Below are 25,744 nucleotides of genomic sequence, written 5' to 3'. Positions count from 1 at the left end.
TTTTGCGGTACCAGGGATCGAACTCAGGACCTTGTACTTGTCAGGCAAGCACTTATTCCACCGAGCTATCTTTCTGGCCCATATTATGGATTCTTGAGAAAGCAAATTGTTGATGATTTATAAGTGTGCACATGTGCCCATGTAGAGGAAAGCCCCTCCATCTCCGCAGCCAGGACCTCTTTGCACTTACTTGTGGAACTTGATTTGGTCCTCAAGCTGTTGTGATTGCTCTGTACATTGTATAAATAATTCACACTGCAAGGATACCGTATCACTATATTAATAGCACCTCTGACTCCCTGTGATACTAAGAACTTTAATAATTCATCATTTATTACAGCTGCATCCCTATAGATTAGCATGAGCAGAAGCTGAGTTTACAATACTGAGGTGAAGCCGCTTCCAAAACCTTTACTCTTCAATCATCATATTCATAAATACAAATAGTAGTGGTATTAGAAAATAAAGGATTGTTGACTGCTAGTTAAGTACATTTTGGGGATACTTCAGGGGGAAATTATTTGAAAAATACAACAGAAGATAAACTGTCCTTAGTTTATGCAAACTAAATGGAATTAATGTTTAGACATAGGGAAGAATAGTGAAAAACTTCAATTTTTAAGAGCTGTCCAACCCTGTCATCCCCAGTGCTCAGGATTGAACAACCCAGGTCACTCTCCCACTGAGCTTTATATATCCTTAGCCCTTATTTAACTTTTGAGACAGTTTTGTTGAGTTGCCCAGGCTGCACTTGAATTTATCCTCCTGCCTCAGCCTCCTCAGTAGCTGGATTGCAGGTGTGCACCACGATGCCTAATTTAAATTCTTAATCTGAGGATCTTCAAGTTTCAGAAAGTTGACATACTTTTATTTTTTTAATTAAGAGAAGCTGGGCATGGCATGGTGGTGTGCCTGTAGTCCCAGATGTTTGGGAGGCTGAAGTGAGAATATGTATCATTAAACACATGAGTTTGAGACCAGCTTGGATAACATGGTGATGAGACTGCTTATTAAAGAAATAAGAAAGGACAGCTTAGTTTATCCATTTCCAGTGAGAAGAGTCAAATTTTGATTTGTTTTAGTGTTGGTGTGCCTGAGAAATAAAGGTTACAAGAGCTAACAAATTTATAAACCTAGCACTTAATAGGACATGCTACCTGCTTCAGAAATAGTTCATTGTATGAATACCTGCTGCTCACATCAGTCCATAAAATTCTAATTAGATATCTGCTGTTTTAGTAACTACTGTGATATATACACCAGCTGCTTTCATGGCTGTGGAAGTAGGGAATGAGATATGGGGAGCGGATTTCAGTTCACTATTGGTGTTTTCCAGTCTAATTAATGTAGTTTTTTGATGAGATTATATGGGGTCTGACATGAGGCAGCATCAGCAGTAGAGGGTTCAGAGTACTGCAGGTATCTTTTGTGCTCCTGTGAATAGCCTATAATTTCTTCAAAGATAGAAAGTTATTCTTTCCCCAAGTAGAGATTGGACAGTTTTCACTCATTTTACAAAGTTGTTTATATGATGTATAAATTGAGTTTAATTTTATTGCTTTAGATTTAATGATTATCTCTTTTAAAAATGATTATTAGAGGGACTGAGGAGATGGCTCAGTAGAATAAGCACTTGCCTGGCAAGCATAAGGGTCTGAGTTCAATCCCTGGTTCTGAAAAAACAAAAACAAAACAAAACAAAATTATTAGTATTTGTGCCCCTGCCTCCAAGGGATCAAAACTGTGGCCATACGAAAGCTAGGCAAGGCAAGACCTCCACCGCCAAGCTGACACCAACTCCAATCAGTATCTTGCTCAGGCACTCTCGCTCAAGTGCTCTTGCTCCCTCCCGCATCCCCTTTCCCCTCCTCTCCTTTTTTTGTGTACTGGTAGTTGAACCTGGGACCCATTCATGCTGGGCAAGTGCTGCTGAGCTATACCCCCAGCACTTTTTATTTTGAGACAGGAGTTCCCTAAATTGCCAAGACTGGCTTTGAATTTGCAGTCCATCTCCTCCAGCTTCCCTTAAATAGCTGGGAGTAGCAGGGATCACAAGCATGCACCTCATATGATCTACCATATGTTAATTATGAGTACTACCTATGGTAGAACTCTTGGGGATGAGTACAGTCAGAATTACACTGCTAGCAATATGTAGTGATTAAAAAGGCATTGTGAACATTTTACTTATAACAGGTGTATACCACTGGACCCAGCTTAAATTCTTTCATTTTTGTATCAGGAATGGAACTCAGGACCTTGTACTTGCCAGGCAGGTGCTGTGCCACTTAGCTATATCCCCGTCCAACTTAAATTCTTAATTTCAGAATTTATTTATTTATTTATTTATTTGTTTATTGCTGGTGCTGGGGATTGAACACAGGACCTTGTGCATACAAGACAAGAGCTCTACCATTGGGCCACACTCCCAGCCCCTTAGAATTTATGATTACATTGAAAATGATTAAGATGAAAGTCCTGAATCTCCAAGAGAGGAAAATGCTAAATTTTAGGAGTTATAAAATATAGAATTTGATCATTCCATGCTAGCCTGCTACCCAGATGCTATTAGCTCTTCATTTGCTATACCAGTGAGTTTCAAGCAGAATATGGAATAGAAGTAGGACATTGAATTTCTGCTAAAGTTAAAATTCTATAGAACAACAACAAAGCTTTTCATTTTTATGAAATTCTGCATTTATTTAGTAGCAAGTATTGGAATATAAGGGGGTTCCTTTTTTTTTTTTTTTTTTGGTGCTTCAGCTTGAATGCGGGGCTTTGCAAAAAAATTTTAATCTGTATGTGTTACCAGTGAGCTGTACTTTTAGCCCTAAATGTAAGACTTTTGAAAATATCTTTGTATTTTGTAGTGCTGGGGATTGGATCAGGACATTTTGTGTGCTAGGCAGGTGCTTTATCTTTGAGCTGCATCCCCAGGCCCAATATGAGATTCTTAGGTGGAGCAAATTTATGTTTCTACCCTTGTATTTCCCAACATACCATTTCATTTATGAGTTATCTTTGAACTTTGGCCTTATTCCATACATCTTGAATAAAGGCTTTAGAACTACTGTGGAAAAGTGGTGGTTTAACGTAGCCTTAATTGTGTCATGGTGTAAATTAAGCTGTTAAATGAAAGTAGTTAAGTTTTACAGATGGGCAGGCATGAGTCTAGCTGAGAACAAATTGTTCCACTATGATAGAGACATCATTCAACCTGCATGCATCTGTCAACTGCCTGTGGTGGCACAGTGAGATAAATTGATCTGTAGTGTTTCTCTGGTGTGTCCCTATTGTTAGCCATATTGTAACATACAGTACATGTCTTGAGCAGACAGCTTGTGTGGGTTGGTTTCCACCTTGTCCTTGTAAAGATGCCAGGAAGCATCAGTACAAATTTTTCTTTAGGCTGCTCAAGTATTGCAACTTCAGTGGACTCTACTGTACCTTATAAACTGCTTGCTAGAAATGGGCTGGAATTTTGAGTGTTTGTGGCTTCCTCACTTTTGGATTGACAAATTATTCTCTCTGTGCCTGTTGCCATAATAGGAAAAGTAAGGATTATAAAGTGCCTTGTAGTTTTTGTGTGTATTTAGCCACAAAAACAATTCCATAATTGCATGTACATTAGCTTTCATACTTAGTATACATGAAAACTAATGTACATGTAATGCAAATAGAAGACTGACAATAAATTAGCCACAAAGTTGTCATCATTAATATAATTTAGGGTGAGATTAATTTCCTTCTCCTAAAATACCCCCTCCCCCTCCTTGTTCTTCCTCCCTCCCTCTTTTCCACCTTCTCTCCTTCCCTCCTCCTTTTTTTTTTTTTTCTTCCTTGTGTATAATGCCTGGAATTGAATCCATATCTCTGGTATGTTAGACAAGTGCTCTGTCACTAAGTACATCCCCAGGTCCTATTTTTTTTTTGAGTCCACTTTCCAGCATTAAACTAAGAATATTTTGTCCTCCTTTAGGGATTTGAGTCATAATCGGTTATCTAACTGGAACATCAGCTTGGAATCGCAGACATTACAAGAAGTGTAAGTTATTTTATTTATTTAATTTAAAATTCTTTGAAGTGATTTAACAATTTGTGAATTGGGGATATTCAATCCAAGAATGCTTCAAAAAAATTGAAGGAAAAAATTAAATTGCTTAAAAAACCTAAACTATTAATTGTCTTTGGCTTTGTTATCCCAAACTCTCTGGGCATGATTATTTCAAGCAAACTATAGAAATATTGTTCTGCTTCTCAGAGTACAAAGGTAATATTTCTTGCTTCTTCCAAGTAAACATGTTTTTATTATTACTTTTTTGCTAAGTTTTCAGCCACTAAAAAGTCTCTTCCAATGTGTGGTGTGTCATCTAAGATGGAAGCATCATGTCTAAAGTAGATTTATTAGAAAGAATATTTTGGATGTTATTTGAGAATGTGGTGGTTGATATAAGTTAATTTTCCTTTTAACAAGTTTTCTTTTTAGTACAATATATATATGGTATTGTGAGGGAGTTTTCAAAAATGATGTATGTATGTACAAACACACTGCTGGAGATTGTGCCTAGGTCTTTTTACTGAGCTGTATTCCCAGTCCTTCATAGTTATTTTGAAACAGAATCTCCCTAACTTGCCATCCTTTCCTTCAGCCTCCCAGAGCACTGAGAGTACTTACTATCATATTACGGCATTGTGATGTTCCCAGGGGCACAGTTATTTGAGGAATTTCACAGTTATTTGAGACCTGTCTGCTCTTTACTAAAACACACAGAACCTTCTGGGTCTCTTTTTCTCTTTAATTCTTCGTTGACAGGACTAATTTGTTCATGTTCTTGTTCCTGCATCCTTTCATCTAGAACCTAAGTACATGCTTCTAATTTTTCATAGAGCTGAATGAACAAGCGACAGATTTGTTAGGTGAATGAGCAGGCACCGAAGAAAGGCCTAAAGATGCTTCACTGGGAGACACAGGATCTGTACTACATGGATTTTGTAACTCTGATTGGTTCTTTTTGGAGATAGTATATTTTGGTTTCTTATCTGTAGTCTAGATTGTTGAGGTTACTCAGTGATTAAAAAATGGTCAATGAAATGCAGTTGTTAGATTTGTTCTTCAATTATTTGAGACATTCTGTTGAAAGGTCTGCTGGGAATAGATGTGACATGTCATGTTATATGTAAGTTAGTTGGATCTCTGGATGGACAAACTTTTCATCTGTGGTCCTAAGCAATATTCCTCAACTTTGAATAGCCTTAGTGTGTGTGTACACATGCACAGTTGGGCTCAGGAGGAGAGAATGAGGTATGGATGAATTCCCTTTATAGACTGACTGATTGATTGATTGATTGATTGATTGATTGATTGATTTGGCAGAACTGGGGATTGAACTCAGGCCATTGCGCTTGCCAGGGAAGCGCTTATTCCACTAAGCCATCTCCCTGGCCCCTATAGACTTAAATTAACTGTCTTCAATTTTTCTGGGGCTATAATTATTTAATGTGCAAAATGTTTCCTACCCTTTCTTATATTGATATCAATAGTAGATCAGCACTATGGGGCCAGGGAGATAGCTCAATAGAATTAGCACTTGCCTGGCAAGCACAAGTTTCTGAGTTCAGTACCTGGTACCGTAAAAGAAAAAAAAAAAAATAACACTATGAAAAAATTTATTAAAATCTAGAAATAATAGACTTTTTCAGATGTAGTGCCTACCCTAAAGAATTTGTATTAGCCAGAAACCAGAATTTAAGAGGTAGCATTTCCCTCATTAAAGTTTTAAATCTGTTTTTCTTCTGGCCTAGGAAAATGAATTACAATGAGTTAACAGAAATTCCATATTTTGGAGAACCAACATCTAATATTACTCTACTTTCATTGTAAGTAACTGAGATTTCACATCTTTCACTTAAATTAAGAACACTATATAGGGGTTGAGGCAATAGCTTAGCAATCTAAGTGCCTGCCTGGCAAACACAAGATCCCCATTTTGATCCCCGGTGCTACATGTGGTGCCGGCCCCGGAACTGGGCATGATGGGCTCAAGCCTGTAATCCCAGCACTGAGGAGGCTAAGACAAGATCGCTACAAGTCTGAGCTGTGTAGCAAGACCCTATATTAAATAAATAAATGAAAAAAAAAAGAAGAATACTATGGTGCAGGCTGGCCAGATAGCTCAGCAGAATGCAGGAACCAGGGTTCCTGACCCTGGGGCGCGCTGAGACAGCCATGAGACTGGGTGTGGTAGCACACGCCTGTAATCCCAGTGCTTGGGAGGCTGAAAACTGGGGATCACTAGAAGTCTGAGCTGTGTAGTGAGATCCTGTAGACCCTGTACTAAATAAAAAAAAAAAAAAGAAATAGAGTACTATGTAGTTTTTTCTTTCTTTTTTAAAAAGTACTTATATTGTTGATCCTGATTATTTAGAATTCTTGTAGCCAGGTGTAGCTCACTAGCAATTACTTCAATATAATCTTTGTTTTGTAGAGTCCATAATTTAATCCCAGAAATAAATGCAGAGGCATTCCAGTTTTATCCTGCTCTTGAGAGTTTAGACCTCAGTTCTAATATAATATCAGAAATTAAGACATCTTCATTTCCTCGAATGCAGCTTAAATACCTGTAAGTAAAGTTTAAATTAGATTTATATTTAAAGTATATTTTTATTATTTATTGTTACATCTGTGACCCCACATGTGTGTGATTTTGGAATGCATATGTGAAACAAACCTGGAGTTGGGATTTGGGATTGTTATGACCACCTTACCCTCAAAAAAAAGAGTACATTATAGGAATTTTGAGTAGTTTTTTGGATTTCATTTTAGGGTTTTTAAAGTACTTTCCTATTGAAGTATGCTTCAGCTGTATCATAACTAATTTTTTAGATGAAGAAATGAAGCAGTTAGGGTCTGGGGAGATGGTTCAGTAGAATAAGCGCTTGCCTGGCAAGCACAAGGGCCTGAGTTCAATCCCCGGTTTTGAAAAAAAAAGAGAGAGAAGAGAAGAAATGAAGCAGTTAAATGATTTATAGTTATGTGTAGTTAAGTATCAGGCTGGGGCTTAGTAACAGACTTCGGTAGAATTTTTATTTTATTAATTTGTTTTTCTGTTATCTTGCTTATCTTAGGAATTTGAGTAATAATAGGATAACTACTTTGGAGGCTGGTTGCTTTGATAATTTATCAAGTTCCTTGCTAGTGGTAAAGTTAAACCGGAACAGGATTAGTATGATTCCACCGAAGATCTTCAAGCTGCCTCACCTCCAATTCTTGTGAGTAACTAAATAGATGGATTTTAAGAAAATAGTTTCTTCTTCCAGAATTTGGTTATTTTTCTTTTTAAATTATTGTTAGAGCATTTGAGCAAGCCAGTTTTCTGATTGTAACACTTTGTTTAAGGGAACTTAAAAGAAACAGAATTAAAATTGTGGAGGGACTTACATTCCAAGGGCTTGACTCCTTAAGATCTTTGAAAATGCAGCGGAACGGAATCAGCAAACTTAAAGATGGAGCATTTTTTGGCTTGAATAACATGGAAGAACTGTAAGTACTAGTATCTTGCGGTAGTCTCTTTCTCCTAGCTGGGACAAAAGACCCAGACTTGGCTTTTGGAGGATTCTGTTCCGTAGTCTGGTGCCTCCAAGGCAGAAAAGCTGCTCACCTGGAAGCCAGGAAGCCTGCGAGGGTGGCGATAGTTGGTGGATGGGTAGATGATGATAAATGAGGAAGGAGGGGGATACACTCTTCTAGGCCACACCCCTAGTGACCTACCCCTTCTGACTCCACCACCTCCTAACTGCTGGTCAGGCCCACCTCCTCTAATTGTACATTTAGCTTTCATCCATTAGTGGATTAATCCTAGTGAATATAGCCCCCCTTAATCCAGTTACATTCCAAACACATGGGTCTTTCAGGGGGCATTCTGTATCGAAGCCATAATAGAACTAGAGTGGGATTACTAGTCCAGAACATTTTTTTTTTTTGGGGGGGGTCTTTTTGAATCAGGGTTCAAAATGCAGTTCAGGCTGACCTTAAAACTTAATTTGTAGCCCAGGCTAGCCTCAAATTCATGGAGATCTTTCCTGCCTCAGTCTCCTAAGTGTGTCTGGAACTTTTCAATACCAGATGGATAGGATAGCTGCTTAACTATACAGACATACATTAGTTTTTCTCCATTCACAAAGCTTTGCAGGGGTACTGGGGATTGGACTTGGGGTCTTGTACATGCTACTACTCAATCTGCCTCTGAATTATGTTCTCAGCTTTCATATGTATCTTTTTAATTTCAGTTAGTTACCTGATATTTGTGTCATCACATCATTCACACAAATTTCTCAGATGAGAATTACCAGGATTTATCCAGGACTGTTACACCACTTGACTTGTTGGTGTGGTAGGCTTATATTTTAGATAGTCATCTTATCTCCCAGTGCCAAATGTTAAGACTTAAATATTTATTAACTAAAATGGATTGCTTTGGTTGAGCAAAGGTATATGGTTCTCTGAGAAAGATGTAATAAAGATTTAAAACTGTTTGGTATTAAAACTGTTTGGTATTTTGAAATATTTTTTCATCTCATTCTCTAATTCTACAGAGAACTAGAACATAATAACCTTACGCGAGTGAACAAGGGGTGGTTATATGGCTTGAGAATGTTACAGCAGCTGTATGTGAGCCAGAATGCTATTGAGAAAATCAGCCCTGATGCGTGGGAGTTCTGCCAAAGACTGTCTGAACTGTAAGTGCTACATGGTGTTTCATTGAAGGCTGAGACTAGAGTAGATTGGAATAAATCATCCCCATGGCTAGTCATGAGATGTGTTGTCCTTCCTAGAAGTTAGAAGCTTTAACTTAATCACGTAAATATAATAAATATTTAAGTTGATCCAAAATATAATGAGCCCTTACCTTCCATATTTCCTGTTTAGAGATTTGTCCTATAACCAGCTGACCCGCCTGGATGAGTCTGCCTTTGTGGGCCTAAGTTTACTGGAGAGATTGAATTTAGGGGACAACAGAGTCACTCACATTGCTGATGGTGTATTTAGGTTTCTTTCTAATCTTCAGACACTGTAAGTACATCCATTTTCTCCCTTTTTTTTGCAGAACCGAGGATTAAACTCAGGCCCTTGCACTTGCCAGGGAAGTGCTTATTCCACTGAGCCATCTCCCTGGCTTCCCTTCCTTTTTTGAAAAATTAAAATAAAAGGAACTGGGGCTGGCGAGATAGCTTAGCAGTCTAAAGCGCAGGGAACAAAGTTTGATCCCTGGCACCACATGCCGTGCCAGCCCCATCCCCAGAGTGGGCTGAGTCAGCCCCCAAAAATTAAATAAATAAATAAGTAAAATTTTTAAAAAGGAACTTAATAGTAAAACAAATATTCAGTCTGCTTTTTTTTCTTGCTCTGCTTGTGATTGAGCCCAGGGCCTTGCACATGCGAAGCAAGTGTACTACCACTGAGCTACAGTCCAGCCCCAGTCTGTAAATCTGTTATGATAGTACTCTGTGGTTCTTCTGCCTTGTACCTCAGGGCGAGACAGTTTGACTCATTTATAACCCATAAATAAATCTTATGCCTGTTGTAGGCATTTCAGGGGTTTTATTCCTTTTTATTTTTTACTTTTTCCATTTTATCTGTTTGTTATAGGGTCTCACTATGCAGCTTGGGCTTGTAGTGATCCTCCTGTTTTCAGCCTCCCCAGTGCTGGGATTATAGGCATGTGCCACCATGCCTAGACTTTTTTTTTTTTTTTTTTTTTTTCGGAACCAGGGATTGAACTCAGGCCCTTGCGCTTGCCAGGGAAGCGCCTTATTCCACTGAACCATCTCCCCGGCCCCTGTTTGTTTGTTTTTTTTGAGGTCAGCTCTTGCTATATAGCAAAGGCTGGTCTTGATCTCTCTCAGCCTTTGAGTGCTGGGATTATTTAGTTTGTATTTTAATTATCACGTAACCACATAAACAGTAAGGCCTGTCTCATTTTGCCAGTTGCTGTGGTATAAGACAGAGTTGCTGGTGTCAAGAATGCAGTAATTTTCTCATTCTCTGATTTTGACAGTGCACCAGAACTATTACCATTCACAGGGGTGCAGGAGATGTAGTGGGAGCAGCTCTGTTCACTAGGGCTAGTTTGCTACATGACTTTGGACAGCAGAAACTGATGTTCATTGTCTGATATGTGCCAAGTGCTTTCAAGTATTAGGATGGTACTACTTTTTTCCCTTATTAGGAGACTGAGGTTTAAGAGATTAAAATAACTTAAAGGCACGTAGTCTATAAATGCTTGGATCAGGTTTGGGATCCAAGACTTTTTGATGCAAAAGTTAAGGTGTAGTTTATCCCATCAGGTAAACAAAATTATTTAGCTCTCCCTGATCATTTTATTTCTTTGGTAGTTGTTAGGTAGATGATTGTTAAAGGCAATTTTAACTGTAAAACCCTGTGGTTTTGTGAGTTGCATGTTTTGCCCAGTCATGAAATATAAATTTATTGAATGAAGAGGTTTCTAAAAAGGTAATACAAGTAATCCCAAATATGGAGCAGAATAAGGGGGGGGGAAGAAATAGTTAATAGAATTTGTAATTTATTTTGTAATATTAGAGATTAAGCTTAAGGCCTTCTTACTGAGCTACATTCCCAGCCCTTTTAAAATTTTTTATTTAATCCAGTCATAGTGGCATAGACCTGTAATCCTAGTACTTGGGAAGCTGAGGTAGTAAGCTCCCCATAAGTTCAAGACCAGCCTGAACTATATAGTAAGACCCTAAAAAAATTTTTTTTTAAATGTTAAGTCACTTGGATGGGGTACAAACTTGTGGATCTCTTGCTGCAGCATACCCAGAGTGTTGGAATTACAGAGTGTACCACCATGCCTAGCTAAATTTATAGATTCTTAATGGTTCCTTAGTAGAGAAGTTGGTTGTCATCAGGTTCATAATTGATAAATGGTTTCAGAAGAAAGGTGGTCTCCCAACTTTAGTACCTAACCAATGAGAAGGAAACATGGTAATTTTGTGAAAGTGTGTATGTACATGTATAAGTGTGTATTTTGATTTTCCTTTTATCTTTCCTTACATTTGGCCTTAAAAAATTAAGCGATCCTCCTCATTCATATTTCTGTATCATCGGGTGAAACTAGATCAGTGCAAACTCAGAAACAAATCAGAATTAGCTGCAGCCTTTGGCAGCTGAAGGGATGGCAGGCAGGTTTTTCCAGTATATTCTATACTGATTATTACCTTTGAGATTAAAGTTTAGGAAAGTATTTGAGGAAGTAATTTAATGCCACAGAAGTAAGGCAGAATTAGGATCAGATCTGAAAAACTCCCATGTTAGCCCAGTACTCTTGCAAGTAGGTACATCTTTTGCTCACTTCGGTGAGTGATTTCTGTTTCTGTTCTGCAGTGGAGGAGGGGATGTTCTGAAGTGACAAGCCCTGGGTGGTTATTCCTTAGGAAAATAAACTGTTAGCTCACTTCAAGTCTAGATGGCTCAGCAAGAAAAGGGATTTCCTGCCTCCTTGCTGTTATTGACACAACTTTATGTATTTTTATTCATTTATTTATTTATTTTTATGTATGTTTTACAAAGAAGAAAGCTTTGTGTTTTTCTGTTAGATGGCTTAAGGAAGTAAAAGTGATTAATATTTTTAACTTATATTTCTTCCGTTAGTACATGATGTGGTACAATTGCATTTCCTCTGAGAATGGAACAGTGGATTTTAAATGATCCATAGTTTCCCTTTTAAAGAAGATACAGTGACTACTCTAACACATGGGTATATCATTCTTGCTTCCCAGGAGGCTTGTTTAATTGCTTTTGAGCTGTGAAGCTCTGTATTGATGTTACTCTTTGTCAGCCATTTTAAGGGCCCAGGGGGAAGCTTGGCTAGCTTGAAATCCCATTAGTTTGAAATCAGATTGTAATCCTTATCTCCTGTCTCTTGAAACCCTTCTTTTTTCTAAAGGGACTTGTCTATAATTCTTAATATGCTAACTCAATTAAATGTTGTTAACTAGGAAGATTGATATTCCTAGCAGGTTGCTTGCGTTATTAAGACCAGTTTAATTCTTAATTTTTTAGAAGCATTTTTTTCCATGTTTATCACGAGTTTTTAAAAATTATTTTTTTTTCAAATTTTTTTTTAAAAAGTGGAATTGGGTCTTCATTATAAGTCATTTATTTATTTATTTATTTATTTATATTTGTGTGTGTGTGTGTGTGTGTGTGTGTGTGTGGCCAGCTCAGCCCACCAGGGGGCGGGGCTGGCTGGCATGTGGTGCTGGGGGATTGAACCGTGGTCCCTGTGCTTTGCTAAGCTTGTTCCAAGTAGGTGCTTTAGACCACTGAGCCATCTCACCAGCCCCTATAAGTCATTTAAGGATCAAAATTAGCGTTTACATGTTGCAGTACCATACCTGGATCTGCTTGGTGATGTGATGGTCATGTTGATTGACATAACCTCTTTTTTTTTTTTTTTTTTAACTTTTTTTAGAGACTTACGAAACAATGAAATTTCATGGGCCATAGAAGATGCTAGTGAAGCCTTTACTGGACTCACAAGTCTCACTAAATTGTGTGTATTCATAATATTTGTGTATGTCTACAGGGGGATATTTTTAAGAACCAGTTCTAAATGTGATAAGGTTATATTTATTTGATACAGCCTGAAAATTTGAGTCTTTAGACCCATCTACTAAAGGAAGGAGCTTTGTTTTGTTGTTTATGAAGTGGTTTGCTATTAGTGAAGTACCTTTTATTGGTAAAACACTGCTGTGAGTCGTAAGAGAAAAGTTACGGAATTTTTTGTTAAGAGAAAAAAGGGGAATTTAACTCAGTTTAGCATAGAAAAACTACCAGTTTAATAGTGATCCGTAAGCCATCTTCTGCCTGAGAACCAGTGCTTGGGCTCAGGAGGGCGGGCGCCCTGCAGAAGGGCGCTATTTCTCTCATGGCAGTGTCTGCACTAAAGGCTTAAAACGGGAAACCGTTCTGGATTTGTTTGAAACTGTAACCAATAAAGACCATAAATAAATGTTTCTTTCAAGGAAAAAAAAAAATAGTGATCAGGCTGGTTATTGCAGAGGTACTTCACTGAGCTCCAATGTTGTAATAGAAACCTTAATGCCATTCTTTACATTGATTAGTAATGTAAGTTCTTAAGTTTATTTAAAAAAAAATTTTTTTGTGTGGGGGGTCTGGGATTGAACTTGGAACCTTGTGCTTGTCAGGCAGGCATTTATGCTGCTGAGCTATATCCCTGGCCCAGTTCTTAAGTTTAAAGCATTCTTAAAAATGAATATTCATGTCAAACTGTACACATTAAATATGTACAGATCAGTTATACCCCAGTAAAGATGATACAAATGCACACAAGGCACGTTAAGCTTATTTTCTCCTTTTATAGGTAAGATTTTAATGAATTTATCTTTATTTCAGAATCTTACAAGGAAACCAGATTAAGTCAATTACAAAGAAAGCATTCATTGGTCTTGAATCCCTTGAGCATCTGTAAGTATTGTACATACATTTTTCATTATACAAGTAATCTTTGATATTAGCAGAGGTTGTTACAAGCATACAAGAAAGTGTTTGTATAACTTAATTGGAGAAATGGTAACTGGTAATGTTTCATTTCTCTTTTATTTCAGAGATTTGAACAACAATGCTATAATGTCTATCCAAGAAAATGCGTTTTCTCAGACTCACTTGAAAGAACTGTAAGTACCTTCCTTTTTTCTTTTTTTTTAAATATCAGATCACTGTGTGTGCTTTTGTGCTTACATGGTGATGAAGGTGACCCTGATAGTTCTAAAGGGATATAAATTAGGCAAAAAAAAAAACAAAAACAAAAACTTGATATTTCAGTTATATTAGTGGCTGGCTGAAATTTAAAAAAACACCCTGATGTGGAAAATGTGGTTCCAGTGCACATAATCAGGAAGCCTCAGCACTGCTGCCTGTGCTTTACATGTAGGCCCGGCGCTCCTCCTTCCTCACTTCTCTGTTGCTTTCTGGACCATCACAGGGTGGGGAACCTATGGTATGTGTGCCACAGGCAGCTGTTTGTTATCATGCAAAGCTCTGGAAGGTTTGTCATTGTTAGACTATCAGGAATGTGTCCCCAGGTTTTACCCTGTGGATGAGTTAAACTTCAGGTATAATCTGTAGTTTTTGTCCTTTAGATTGCAAGTTGATGTGGAACTTTCAGTATAAGTATAAAAGAGAATGCCTCTAATCTGTTCAAACAGCTAAATTGTTCAAAAACAGTAGTTGTAAAAGATCAAAAGTATCTTTTGTGGTGATGGGCATTGAACTCATGGTCTTTCCCCTGGGCTACATCCCTGACCTATTATTTTGGTTTTGTTTTTCATTTTTGAAAAAGGGTCTTGCTAAGTCACTAAGTTGTTTAGGCTGGCCTCAAATTTGGAGATCCTCCTGTTTTAGTCTCCTGGAGTGCTGAGCTTACAGGCGTGTGCCACTATGTCTGACTAAAATATATAATTTTCTTTTTTTTTCTTTTTTTTTTGGCAGAACTGGGGATTGAACTCAGGCCCTTGCGCTTGCCAGGGAAGCGCTTATTCCACTGAGCCATCTCCCCTGCCCCAATTTTCTACCTTTTAAAAGATGATGATTTGGGGCTGGGGTGATAGCTCAGAGGCATAAGCGCCTGCTTGGCAACTGTCTCACATGGCTATTTGGGTACCTTCAGTATATGGTTGTGTTTCTCTGTTCAGGTTCCTGGGTTGAGATCATTTATCAATTCCTGGTGCCCTCCCCCCCCCCAAAAAAAAATTGATGATTTTTAACATTATTGTGACATTTTTGTCATAGTTTTAAAAACCACTAATCTGCATCAGGTTAGAAATGTTAAAAACTTTTTTTTGCCTCAGATAATCTTAAGATACCCTGCAAGTGTGTTAGATTTTAAACTGCATAGGTTCAAATCCTTGCTCTCTTCCTTAGAACTTGTGACAGTGGGAAGATTGTTAGCCTGGGACTCAGTAGTTTCTCTCAAAATGAGAATAGCACCTCCCTCAGGGTTATGTGAAGGTAAAAATAAAATAATTTGTTTATTGAAATATTGATTGTCTATAATTGGAGATACTGTCCTGCATACTAAAAACACAAGAATAAACAAAGTCTCTGTTCGTGTAGCGTATTACAATAAGTTCTAAGGAAGATGGATGATAAGCAGATACAGGATATCTCATCAAGTAATACATTGTCTAAAGAAAAACCAGCTCAGAGGTGTGGAGAATGACAGGGATTACAATTTTAGATAAAGTAGTGAGAAAAGACTTTCCTAAGCATGCAGTCTTTGAATAAAGACTTTAATGAGATGAAGTGGCAAACCATGTAACTGTGGGGTGAAGAATGGGAAAAGGAGGTAAAACGCAGTCAGAGTTAGGCAGGCGTCACATTGTGTGAAGCCGGCTAGGCCATCAAGAATTAGATGGTTTGGTTTGGTTTGGTTTGGTTTGGGGTTTTTTGTCATTTGTTTTTCTTAAATCCATTTGGAAACTTGAGAGTGTTTGAGAAAGTACTGAGCACAGAGCTTGGCACACAGTAAAAATTGAATGATATTAACAACAATTAAAATGTTGGGGCTGGTGAGATGGCTCAGTGGTGTAAAGCACCTACTTAGGACAAGCTAAGCTAAGCAAAGCACAGGGACCGAGGTTCAATCCCCCAGCACCACATGCCAGCCAGCCCCGCCCCCTGGTGGGCTGAGCTGGCTACACACACACACACACACACACACAAAATAAAGAAAGAAAGAAAAAGAATTAAAATGTTATAAAAGTCATTGGCAGTTATTTTCTGCTATTTTGTGTTATGTAACTGTACTAGGGATTGTACTTGGCTACATGCATGCTAGGCAAGCACTCCACACTGAGCTACATTGCATTCTAGCCGAGAGAGAGAGAGAGAGAGAGAGAGAGAGAGAGAGAGAGAGAGAGAGAGAGAGAGAGAGAGAGAGAGAGAGAGAGAGAGTCAGACAGTCAGTCAGTCAGACAGACAGACAGACAGACAGACAGACAGACAGACAGAAAAACAGGATTTCCAGTTCAGGCTGGCCTTAATCTCATTTTATAGCCCAGGCTGGTCTTGAACTTGCAGCAATCCTCCTGCCTTACCTGCCGATTTTTAAAATACTTTTTCTGTGGCAGAGGGGAGGTCTCTTGAAATATTTTATGATATTTCTTGTAGCCTTAATGTGTAAGGACATAATTTATTGCAAATTAGTTTTACTTTTATTTATTTTTTTGGTAGTGATAATCTGAGGGCCAACAAGAAAATTTTAATTGTTGTAAGAACCCAGTTGAACATAAATTTATATAGTAAGTGAAAGCAAATGTTGACGTTTTAATCTTTAATGACTTATTTAGTAATTATTTAGTAATTTGGGAATTGAGACAAGGATTCCTTGCTTGACCAGATCTGGGGCTCGTGACTTCCTGTTAAGGAAGGCCTCTGTTACCTTTCCACAAACAGTATTACCAACTGCTGAACCAGTTTAGTAAGAACTGTCTCACATGGCTATTTGGGCACCTTCAGTATATGGTTGTGTTTCTCTGTTCAGGTTCCTAGGTTGAAATCATTTATCAAGTGATGTCCGAGCATTGTGGTCTGTCTTCATCAAGAATCCACTTGGAGTGATTTAGGTAGAATCCCCAGTAGTACTTTTCCCTCCACTGATGCCCACCTACTCCACAGCTGTAAATTTCCACTTGCCCATTCTGTATTGGGATTTTAGCCCAATTTCTCTCCCCCATTGCAGAATTCCATTTGCAGTGGTCTCTATACTGAATGAGATTGTCTTGAATCAGGTCTGCCTTACCATGTCTTTGAATAATTTTTCTTGAACAATTAGGTTCCTGTGGCTCAGATCAAATCAGGTTCATCATTGGACCCCCAGACCTCTTACGCAGGAACCCGTGTGTATACCTTTGAAGCCTTTGTCTTCAGTCTTGACTGATTGATGGGGGATCTAATGTTACTGAGGTAGACTAGTGAACCATTGCTCCTGATCAGGACAGACTTTGGTTCCTAAGATTCTGACTACACTTTCTGAAGCTAGGATAGAGTACCAGGGTTCTGTTGAGAGGTACCTCCTAGATGGAAGGATTATCACTGGCCTGCCTTCCTAAGTGGGGATTATCCTCTGACTCCCTGTGCTGGACCATACTTCCTGGTACCCTGTGAGTCTTTTCTGTTCACTCTCTTAGGCTTTGTTTCTCCCATTGGAACTTCTGTCATATCAAACCTATTTGGAACTCCTAGTGACTGTATACTCTGATAAGTTTTTTTTTTTTTGCGGAACTGGGGATTGAACTCAGGCCCTTTGTGTTTTCCCGGCAAGCACCAATTTTACTGAGCTATCTTCCCAGCCCTGCACTTTTTTTTTTTTTTTTTTTGAGTCAGGGTCTTGCTCTGTAGTCCAGGCTGGCCTTGAACTCACTAAGTAGCCCAGGCTGGCCTTAAAGTCAGCAGTCATTTCACCTCAGCCTCCCAAGTGCTGGGATCACAGGCGTGAGCTGCCATACCTGGCTGCTCTGCTAGCTTTTGTCTGCTCCTTCATGTTGGAACTTCATTTACCTCTGTGGGAAATTTAAAATATCTCAGGTCTCTCCTCTCCTCTTTCTATTGTTGCCTCTTCTTTGTACTTTTTTCTCTAGTGTTGAGAAATGATCCCAGGACCACATTCATGTTAGGCAAGTGTTCTACCACTGAACTGCATCCCTTTCTTTTATTTAGCTACCCCAAGGGTCTCCTAAGTAGCTAGGCTTATAGGTGTGGCCACAGTGTCTTAAGTTTTTGTCTTTACTTGTATCTTCCCTATTGTTCCTGTGAATCCCCTTGCAAATTCCTATCTCCTACATCTTCCATCCACCTCCCTCAGATGTTTCCTTCCCATTCTAGTCTCATATTCACTTGAATTTTAGGTCTCCTATCCTCCATTGGGGCTCTCAAGAGATTGAGACATCCCCCACCCCCAAAGTCAGCCACTGGAAGGTGACAAGGAAGAAAATAGAATGGACATAGGAACTATTTTATCTACACTGAGATGGGCATTACAAATACACAGGTAGCCCCAAATGTTTCTTCAGCTTCTATAAGATTACATATCAGGGCAAAAGAAAATCTTGGGGGCCAGGGATATAGCTCAGTGGCATAAGCGCCTTCCTGGCAAGTGCAAGGTCTGGAGTTCGATCCCTGGTACTGCAAAAAAGAAAAAAAAAAAAAAAAAATCTTGACTCTTTCTCAATATAGTAACTTCCCTTTATCTGTGAAGAATAAGTTTTAAAAACCTCCAGCAGATGGGGACAATACTGAAACCTCTATCTTTTCCTGTAAGATGTTGATTCATAGCACTATAGAGTTAATGTGCACTATGTTTTATGTCCTGGTGCCTCCCTTACATCACTGTTCTTGTACTTCAGGCCATTGGCAAGTAATAAGGATAGTATAACAGTTGATTTAATAGCTGTTTTTGGCTTGGAGGTCTAGATGTCTCCCCAAAGCCTCATGCAGTCAGAGGCGTTTTTTTTTTTCAGAGGCGACTGAACCTAGAGTGTATGATTGATTCATGGTGCCAAGCTGGGGTTAAGGCTGGGTGATTACTAAATCAATCTACTGGTTGGCTTGGGACTGCCCTCAATCTGGTAACCTGGATAAAAATATAAGGGACAGAGATAGGCTTGTCTTTGCCCTCCTTTACTTGTTGGCTTTTGCTGTCTTCTGTTTCCTGTGAGCTGGTTCTCCTTTGTGATGCCCCTCTGCCAAGCCACCCTACGATGGAGCCAGCTGATTATGGACTGAAACATTTACAGGCTAAACTAAATAAGCCTTTTCATCTTTTGGGTGTCAGATATTTTGTCTCAGCAACAAGAGAAAAGTAAGACAGTAATCATGATGGCCACTAAATAACCACTAGGTGGATAGCGTATATACAGTGTGGATACACTAGATAAAGTGATGATTCATTTTTCTGAGCACTGCAACAGGAAGTTTTGTCATTCTACTCAAAGTGGCACACAGTTCAAAATTTAAGAATTTTTCGTGTATTTCTGGATTCCATTGACTGGGTAATTGAAATTATGGAAAACAAAACCATGGATGCTATTATATGGCAAACTGGTAATTTTTTCCATTTTTTTTCAGAAACACAATTTGTGTAAAAATGTAAATGAAGAATGCTAGGTGAGGTGGTGTATACCTATAATCCCAGCACTCAGGATAGAAAAAAGGTTGAAGTGAAACAATGGACAAACCAGGCAAATGCTAACCAAAATATTTCTGTATAGTGATAATATTGTTGGGCCAAATACTTTTGGCAAATTTGCTTCTGAGAGATATACTGTACAATGAGGAAATACTGATTTTACTAGGACATTATGATAATTCTAAGTTGTATGAATTTAATAATCCAACTTAAGGCTATAAAGAAAAAAGCATACCTAACTACAAGAAAAATTTGACAAATCCACCATTATAGTAGAAAATTTTAGCATATCCTCAATAATTCTTGTCAACATACAAAAGTAATGGTACAGAAGATGATATATTTCTAACATTTAATTTTTGTGAATGCATGTAGGACTCTGCTCCCAACTGTTGGAGGGTCACCAGTTTTTTCAGGTACATATTGAATGTGTATAAAAATAGACCATATGATGGGGCCGGGGAGATGGCTCAGTGGAAAAAGCGCTTCCCTGGCAAGCACAAGGTCCTGAGTTCAATCCCCGGGTGCACCAAAAAAAAAAAAAAAAAAATCTAAAGGGGGCCGGGGAGATGGCTCATTGGAATAAGTGCTTCCCTGGCAAGCGCAAGGACCTGAGTTCAATCCCTGGCTCCGCCAAAAAAAAAAAAAAAAAAATAGACCATATGTTACACAGGAGTCTGCAGACCTCAAGGACTAAATAGTAAATACTGTGTTTTGGTTTGTGGGTTGTATGATCTTTGTTACAGCGTTAAGCTTTGATTGTATAGGGTGCAGTCATAGACATTATGCAAACATCAGGTGTGGCTGTACTCTAATACAGTTCTATTTATAAGCAGTGGACCACATCTGGCCTGTAGGTTTTAGTTTGTGCCTCCTGCTTAAGACCATAAGTCTACAGTATCGAGATTTTTTTCATTGTATGTAGGATGCATTACTTGAGTTAAGTTCTAAATTAGTTCCCTTCTCCTGATGCCAACAGAACATACAGTTAGGTTGAAAATTTTGCCTCATCAATCAAAGAAGAAATCAAAATGGGAATTTTAAAAGTATGTTAGAATTGAGTAATAATGACACTACTACATACAAGTGAAGGCTTGTACAGTAGAAAGCATCTAAAACAGTGCTCAGAGGAATAATTATTGCTTTAAAGGAATATATTAGGAAAGAGGAAAGCTAAAAAATCTGCTAAGCCTGTGTTATAAGGGGTTAGAAAAAATGGAATTAATTGAACCAAAACAGGAAGAAGGAAATAAAGACAACGGAGGTGAATGAAATAAAACCCAGGGCCCAGGGAGATAGCTCAGTAGAATAAGCACTTGCCTGGTAAGTGCAAGGGCCTGCGTTCAATCCCCGGTTCTGCCAAAAAAAAAAAAAAAAAAAAGAGAAATCCCAGAAAATCCAATTTTTTAAAAGACTACTAAGGACATGGATATAGCTCAATAGTGAGTGCTTGCCTCGCGTACCTGCCTAAGTTTAAGCTAGTAGCCCCACCCAGACTTGTAAATAGATAAAACCCTTACCAGATAGGTCAAGAGAAAAAAAAGGGAAGGCACTAATACAACAGTATTAGGAAGAATGGGATATAATAAAGATGCTGTAAGTATTAAAGAGATAAGGGCTAGCCAGATAGCTCAGTGGATTAAAGCACCTGTAAGCAGGCACAGGGGCTGGGGTTCGATCCTGCCATGCTGGCTCCACCCTCGACCCCGGGGTGTGCTGAGACAGGATTGAGACTGGGCATGGAGGTGCACGCCTGTAATCCCAGCTCTTGGGAAGTTGTAAACAGGTGGATCACTATGAGTCCGATCTAGTAGTGAGACCCTGAACACCTGTAGACCCTTCCCTAAAAAAGAAAACAAAATTAAAGAGATAGGAGAATTTGTTTTGTATTGGGGATTGCACCCAGAAGTAAAAACTACAGTGATGGAAAGATGAGAGCTATTTTGTTTAAGATAATGGATATAAGATAGTTTGTATTACTGTTTTACTGACCCGTGGCTCCAGTTTTAGAATAGAAGTTTTAAATCTGTGTTTCATCAGTCTGTATGGTTATGTGTGTATGTAGGATTGTATGTGGTATTTTTCTATCTAGAAGTGATATTGTCAGCTTATAATATTCTTTAAAGGGAGTTCTATTCTACTTGTCTTAAAAATAATAAATTGAATAGTTGTGAAATTCCCAGAAATGCAGAATTTAACCCAAGTGCTTTTCTGTTCTATGACTTGGGAAATCTGTTTTGAAATAAGATTAGTCTAATTGATGGTTTAATAAAAGTAGCTACGTGAGGGCTGGGGAGCTAGCTCAGCAGCATAAGTGTCTGCCGGCAAATGTGAGGTCCTGAATTCAATCCCCAGTACAAAAGAAAAAGAAAGCTACAGTTTCAGAATTGGCCACATTATCATATAGATTATAGTTTTGTTTACTTGACTTTACTAGTCAAGCTGTTATCTCTACTAGATAGTTTAAGGTTATAAAACTGTAAACTAAACTTAAGATGTAGTGTAAGTTTCTTGATGCATATTAAGTATCACAGGTAAAGAAAAAATGTGTTTAACTTTTTTTTGTTTGTTTGTTTTTGGTACTGGAAATCGAACTTGGGACTTTGCGTTTGCCCAGCTTACACTGTGCCACTGAGCTATCTCCCTGGCCCTTAACTGTTTAAGTGTGTCTGTGATTTTCTTTTTGGTGCTTGGGATTGAACTGAGGTCCTTATACGTGCTAAGCATGCCTTCTGCCCTGAGTTATATTATCCTAGCCTGTGAGTGTTTTCCTACAAATGTTTTTGATACTTGCCTTTGTGCCACCAGAAAAAGTAATGAAAATGATAGCCAGCTCGATTGATTGATTGATTGATTGATTGATTGGAACTGGGGATTGAACTCAGAACCTTACACTTGCCAAGGAAGTGCTTATTCCACTGAGCCATCTCCCTGGCCCCCTGGCCAGCTTTATTGAATGTCTGAGGAAATTTTCACAAGCATTTCAGTTAAGTAGATATATATGGAGCAAAAATTTATTAGTGAATTCTTTTCTTTTTTAATCTTCTATTTATTTGGTACAGGGTCTCACTACACAGTTCAGACTTGTAGTGATCCTCCTGTTTCAGCCTCCCCCGTGCTGGGATCACAGGCGTGTGCCACCATGCCCGGATTGGGTGGTCAGCACAGCATGTGGTACCAGGAATTGATGAGTCATTGCACTTGCCAGGCAGGTGCTTAGACTGCCAAGCTATCTCCGCAGCCCTATTAGTGAACTTTTTAGTAATTATGGTCCATAAAATATCTACTTAAAAACAGTTTCAAAACCCTTTTTAAGGGCTGGGGAGATAGCTTAGTGGCATAAGCACCTGCCTGGCAAGCATAAGGTCATGAGTTCAACCCTCAGTACCAAAAAAAAAAAAAAAAAAATCCTTTTTACTTGAAATTTTGAAGTATGTGTTAAATGATATGTAAAAAGGAAACACTTAGACATTAATTGCTGATTTTTAAGTCTAAATGTTTCTACTTTTGATTTCTTACATTTTATGGAAAAACTATCTAGATCTTTTAGGAAACATGACTTGTGTCAAAATAAAAAACTTTTAAGTATATGCTTCTAGAAATTGTTAAGTGATTATTTATTTATTTATTTTTAAAATTTCATTTATTTATGTGTGTGTGTGGGGGCAGCTCAGCCCACCAGGGGGCAGGGCTGGCTGGCATGTGGTGCTGGGGGATTGAACCGCGGTCCCTGTGCTTTGCTAAGCTTGTTCTAAATAGGTGCTTTAGACCACTGAGCCATCTCACCAGCCCCTGTTAAGTGATTTATTTATAAATTTGTTAATCTGTGGAAAGTTGGTTTGTGACAGGTAACCTTTGCTTCCTATTTCTAACTAGATATAATAATACCTGCTGGGGTTTAAGAATTCTAATAAATATATGCAAATGAAACTAGGAATAATAGTAAAACAACAGTGTTATATGCAAAGAGTAGGATGTGTTTTTTGAGGAAAAAAGGTAAGAGAGATGAAGAGCAATTTTGTGTTAATGTGGAGGGTTTATTTAGGTTTTGTATTTTAATATTTTTTTCCTATTTCACGATATCTGTTACATGTTTTGGTCAATATTTACACTTTCGGTTTCTTACACCAGAGAAACTGTGCAATATTTAAACACATGTGTCTGATTTATTTCACTTAAGTGTATGGTTTCAAGGTGCATCCATTTATCTGGAATTTTCTTCAGATTATCCTTTATGGCAGAGTAGTAATTCATTGTATACAAAAACCACATCTGTATCCATTCATACTGCTGTGGGATGATGCTTATAATTCTTTTGGGAAGATACCAAGAAGGAGAACAGTTGATCAAATGAAATCTCTAGTTTTAGTTTTTTGAGGAATCTCCACGCTGATTTCCACAGTGGTTGTACCAGTCTGCAATCTAACCAACAATGGAGGAGGGTTCCATTTTTCCCACAGCCCCATCAGCATTTGTTATTGGTTGTTATCTTGACAACAGCCATTCTTTCTGGGGTAAGATGAAATCTTATGCTGTTACAATTTGCATCTCTTGAGTGACCAATGATATTGAACATTTTCTTAATGTAGTTATTTGCCACTTCTAGTTCTTCATCTGAGAAATATCTATTCATTTCAGGTACCCAATTTTTTAGATTATGAGGGCCCCCTTTTTTAAAGTTCTATATGTATTACAGATATTAGTCCTTTGTCTGAGAAACAAAGAACAAAAATTTTTCCCCACATTGGATTGTCTCTTCACTCTGATGGTTATTTCCTTTACTGTGGAAGAACTTTTTTAATTAGATGAGATGCCAGTTGTTGATTCTTATTTCCTGTGTGATAGATGCAGGCTTTGTTTCATAAAGTCTTTGCATACACCATTGTCTTCAAGAGTTCTGCCTATTTTCTCTCCCAGAAGATTTAGTGTTTCTGCTGTATTATTTAGATCTTTGATCCATTTTGATTTTGGTTTAGTGCATTGTGAAAGATATGGGCCTAGTTTTAATGTTTAGCATGAGGAAAGCCAGTTTTCGCAGAGGCTTTATTCCAGCCAGTGTGTTTGGCCCCTTTGTCAAAGATAAGGGGGATGAGTGTGTTTGGAATTGTTTCTGTATCTTCTGATCTGGTCCTTTAGTCCTTAATGTCTGTTTTTTCTTTCTGTCTCTTCTCTCTCCCCTCCCCCCTCCCCTGCCCTCCCCTCCCCTCCCTTGCCCTCCCTACCTCTCCTCTCTTCTCCCTTCTTCCCCTCCCCCTTCCCCTACCCTCCCTCTCCCTCTCCCTCTGCCCTCTGCCTTCTGCCCTCTGTCTCTCTGTCTGTCTGTCTGTCTGTCTCTTTCTGATGCTATTATGAAAGGTGTTTCCCTAATTTGTCCATCAATTTTGTTATGTGTGTATATAGTTACTATTGATTTTTGAGTGTTGACTTTACTACATCCAGCTTTACTACTGAATTTGCTTATTGACTCTAGAAATCTTCGGGTGGAGTTGTGGTTATCTTCTATGTAGAGTACTGTGTAATCTGCAAATAATGATAATTTATTTTCTTTCTTTCCTATCCTTATTCCTTTTACTTCTTTTGTGTGATTGCTCTCAGTAATGTTTTCAGAACTATGTGGAAGAAGAATGGTGGTAGTGGACATCCTTGTCTTGTTCCCAATTTATGTATGTATGTATGTATGTATGTATGTATGTATGTATTTATTTTTGTCCCCAATTTTAGAGTGAAAGCTTTCAATTTTTGACCAGTTAGTAGATGTTGGGTGTTGGTATTTTCATAGATCGCTTTTTATCAGGTAGGGATAAAGATCATCTATTCCAATTATCTGTAGGATTTTTTTTTTAATCATGAATGGGTATCAGTCTTTGTCAGATGCTTTTCTGCATCTGTTAAATGATCATGTAGCTTTTGTCCTTTGCTATGTTAATATGGTGCATTACATTTACTGATTTGCCTATGTTGAACCATTCCTGCATTCCTGGAATGAATCCTACTTGGTCATGGTTTGTAGTCTTCTTGATAATTTGTTGCATTGTGTTTACCAGTATCTTCTCGAGGATTTTTGCATCCATGTTCATTAGGGTGATTAGCTAGTAGTTCTCTTTTTTTAGTTCCTTTTTGTGGCTTTGGTATCAGGGTAATGCTCACTTCTAGGAATGAGTTTGGGAGTATTGCTTCCTTTTCAATTTTAGTAGAGTTTGAGGAACTATAGCATTAGATCTTCTTTAAATTTCTTGTAGAATTCAACAGTAAGTCTGTCAGGACTTGGGCTTTTCTTTTCTGTTATTTCCTGTGTGATAGATAGGGGCTTTGTTCCATAAAGTCTTTGCACATGCACCATTGTATCCAAGAGTTCTGCCTATTTTCCCTCCCAGAAGATTTAGTGTTTCTGCTTTAGTATTTAGATCTTTGATCCATTTTGATTTTAGTTTAGTGCATGGTGAAAGATACAGGCCTAGTTTTAATCTTTGGTTTTTTTTTTTTTTTGGTTCCTCGAATGCCTTCAGGGCACTTTTGGC

The 25,744-nt window shown here is 38.2% G+C and overlaps 1 protein-coding gene across 3 annotated transcripts in view; it reads left to right on the top strand.

Annotated features, from left to right (window-relative positions):
- The window catches only part of Lrig2 (leucine rich repeats and immunoglobulin like domains 2), a 61,770-nt gene that overhangs the window by 11,109 nt on the left and 24,917 nt on the right, over positions 1-25,744 (top strand). For 2 of the 3 annotated variants that reach the window (XM_023701733.1, XM_004641701.2), the window contains exons 2-11: positions 3,980-4,045; positions 5,803-5,877; positions 6,486-6,620; positions 7,126-7,269; positions 7,397-7,540; positions 8,593-8,736; positions 8,927-9,070; positions 12,492-12,572; positions 13,436-13,507; positions 13,648-13,716. In XM_023701733.1, the coding sequence (XP_023557501.1) occupies positions 3,980-4,045; positions 5,803-5,877; positions 6,486-6,620; positions 7,126-7,269; positions 7,397-7,540; positions 8,593-8,736; positions 8,927-9,070; positions 12,492-12,572; positions 13,436-13,507; positions 13,648-13,716 (1,074 nt within the window). The remainder of the gene's footprint in view (positions 1-3,979; positions 4,046-5,802; positions 5,878-6,485; positions 6,621-7,125; positions 7,270-7,396; positions 7,541-8,592; positions 8,737-8,926; positions 9,071-12,491; positions 12,573-13,435; positions 13,508-13,647; positions 13,717-25,744) is intronic. The other variant, XM_023701732.1, reaches the window with a different exon arrangement.

Source organism: Octodon degus, unplaced genomic scaffold, assembly GCF_000260255.1.
Source record: "Octodon degus isolate 3935 unplaced genomic scaffold, OctDeg1.0 scaffold00140, whole genome shotgun sequence".
In the NCBI taxonomy this organism is placed as follows: domain Eukaryota; kingdom Metazoa; phylum Chordata; class Mammalia; order Rodentia; family Octodontidae; genus Octodon; species Octodon degus.
Note: the sequence above shows the minus strand (reverse complement) of the source record. Positions and strands in the feature narration are given on the sequence as shown.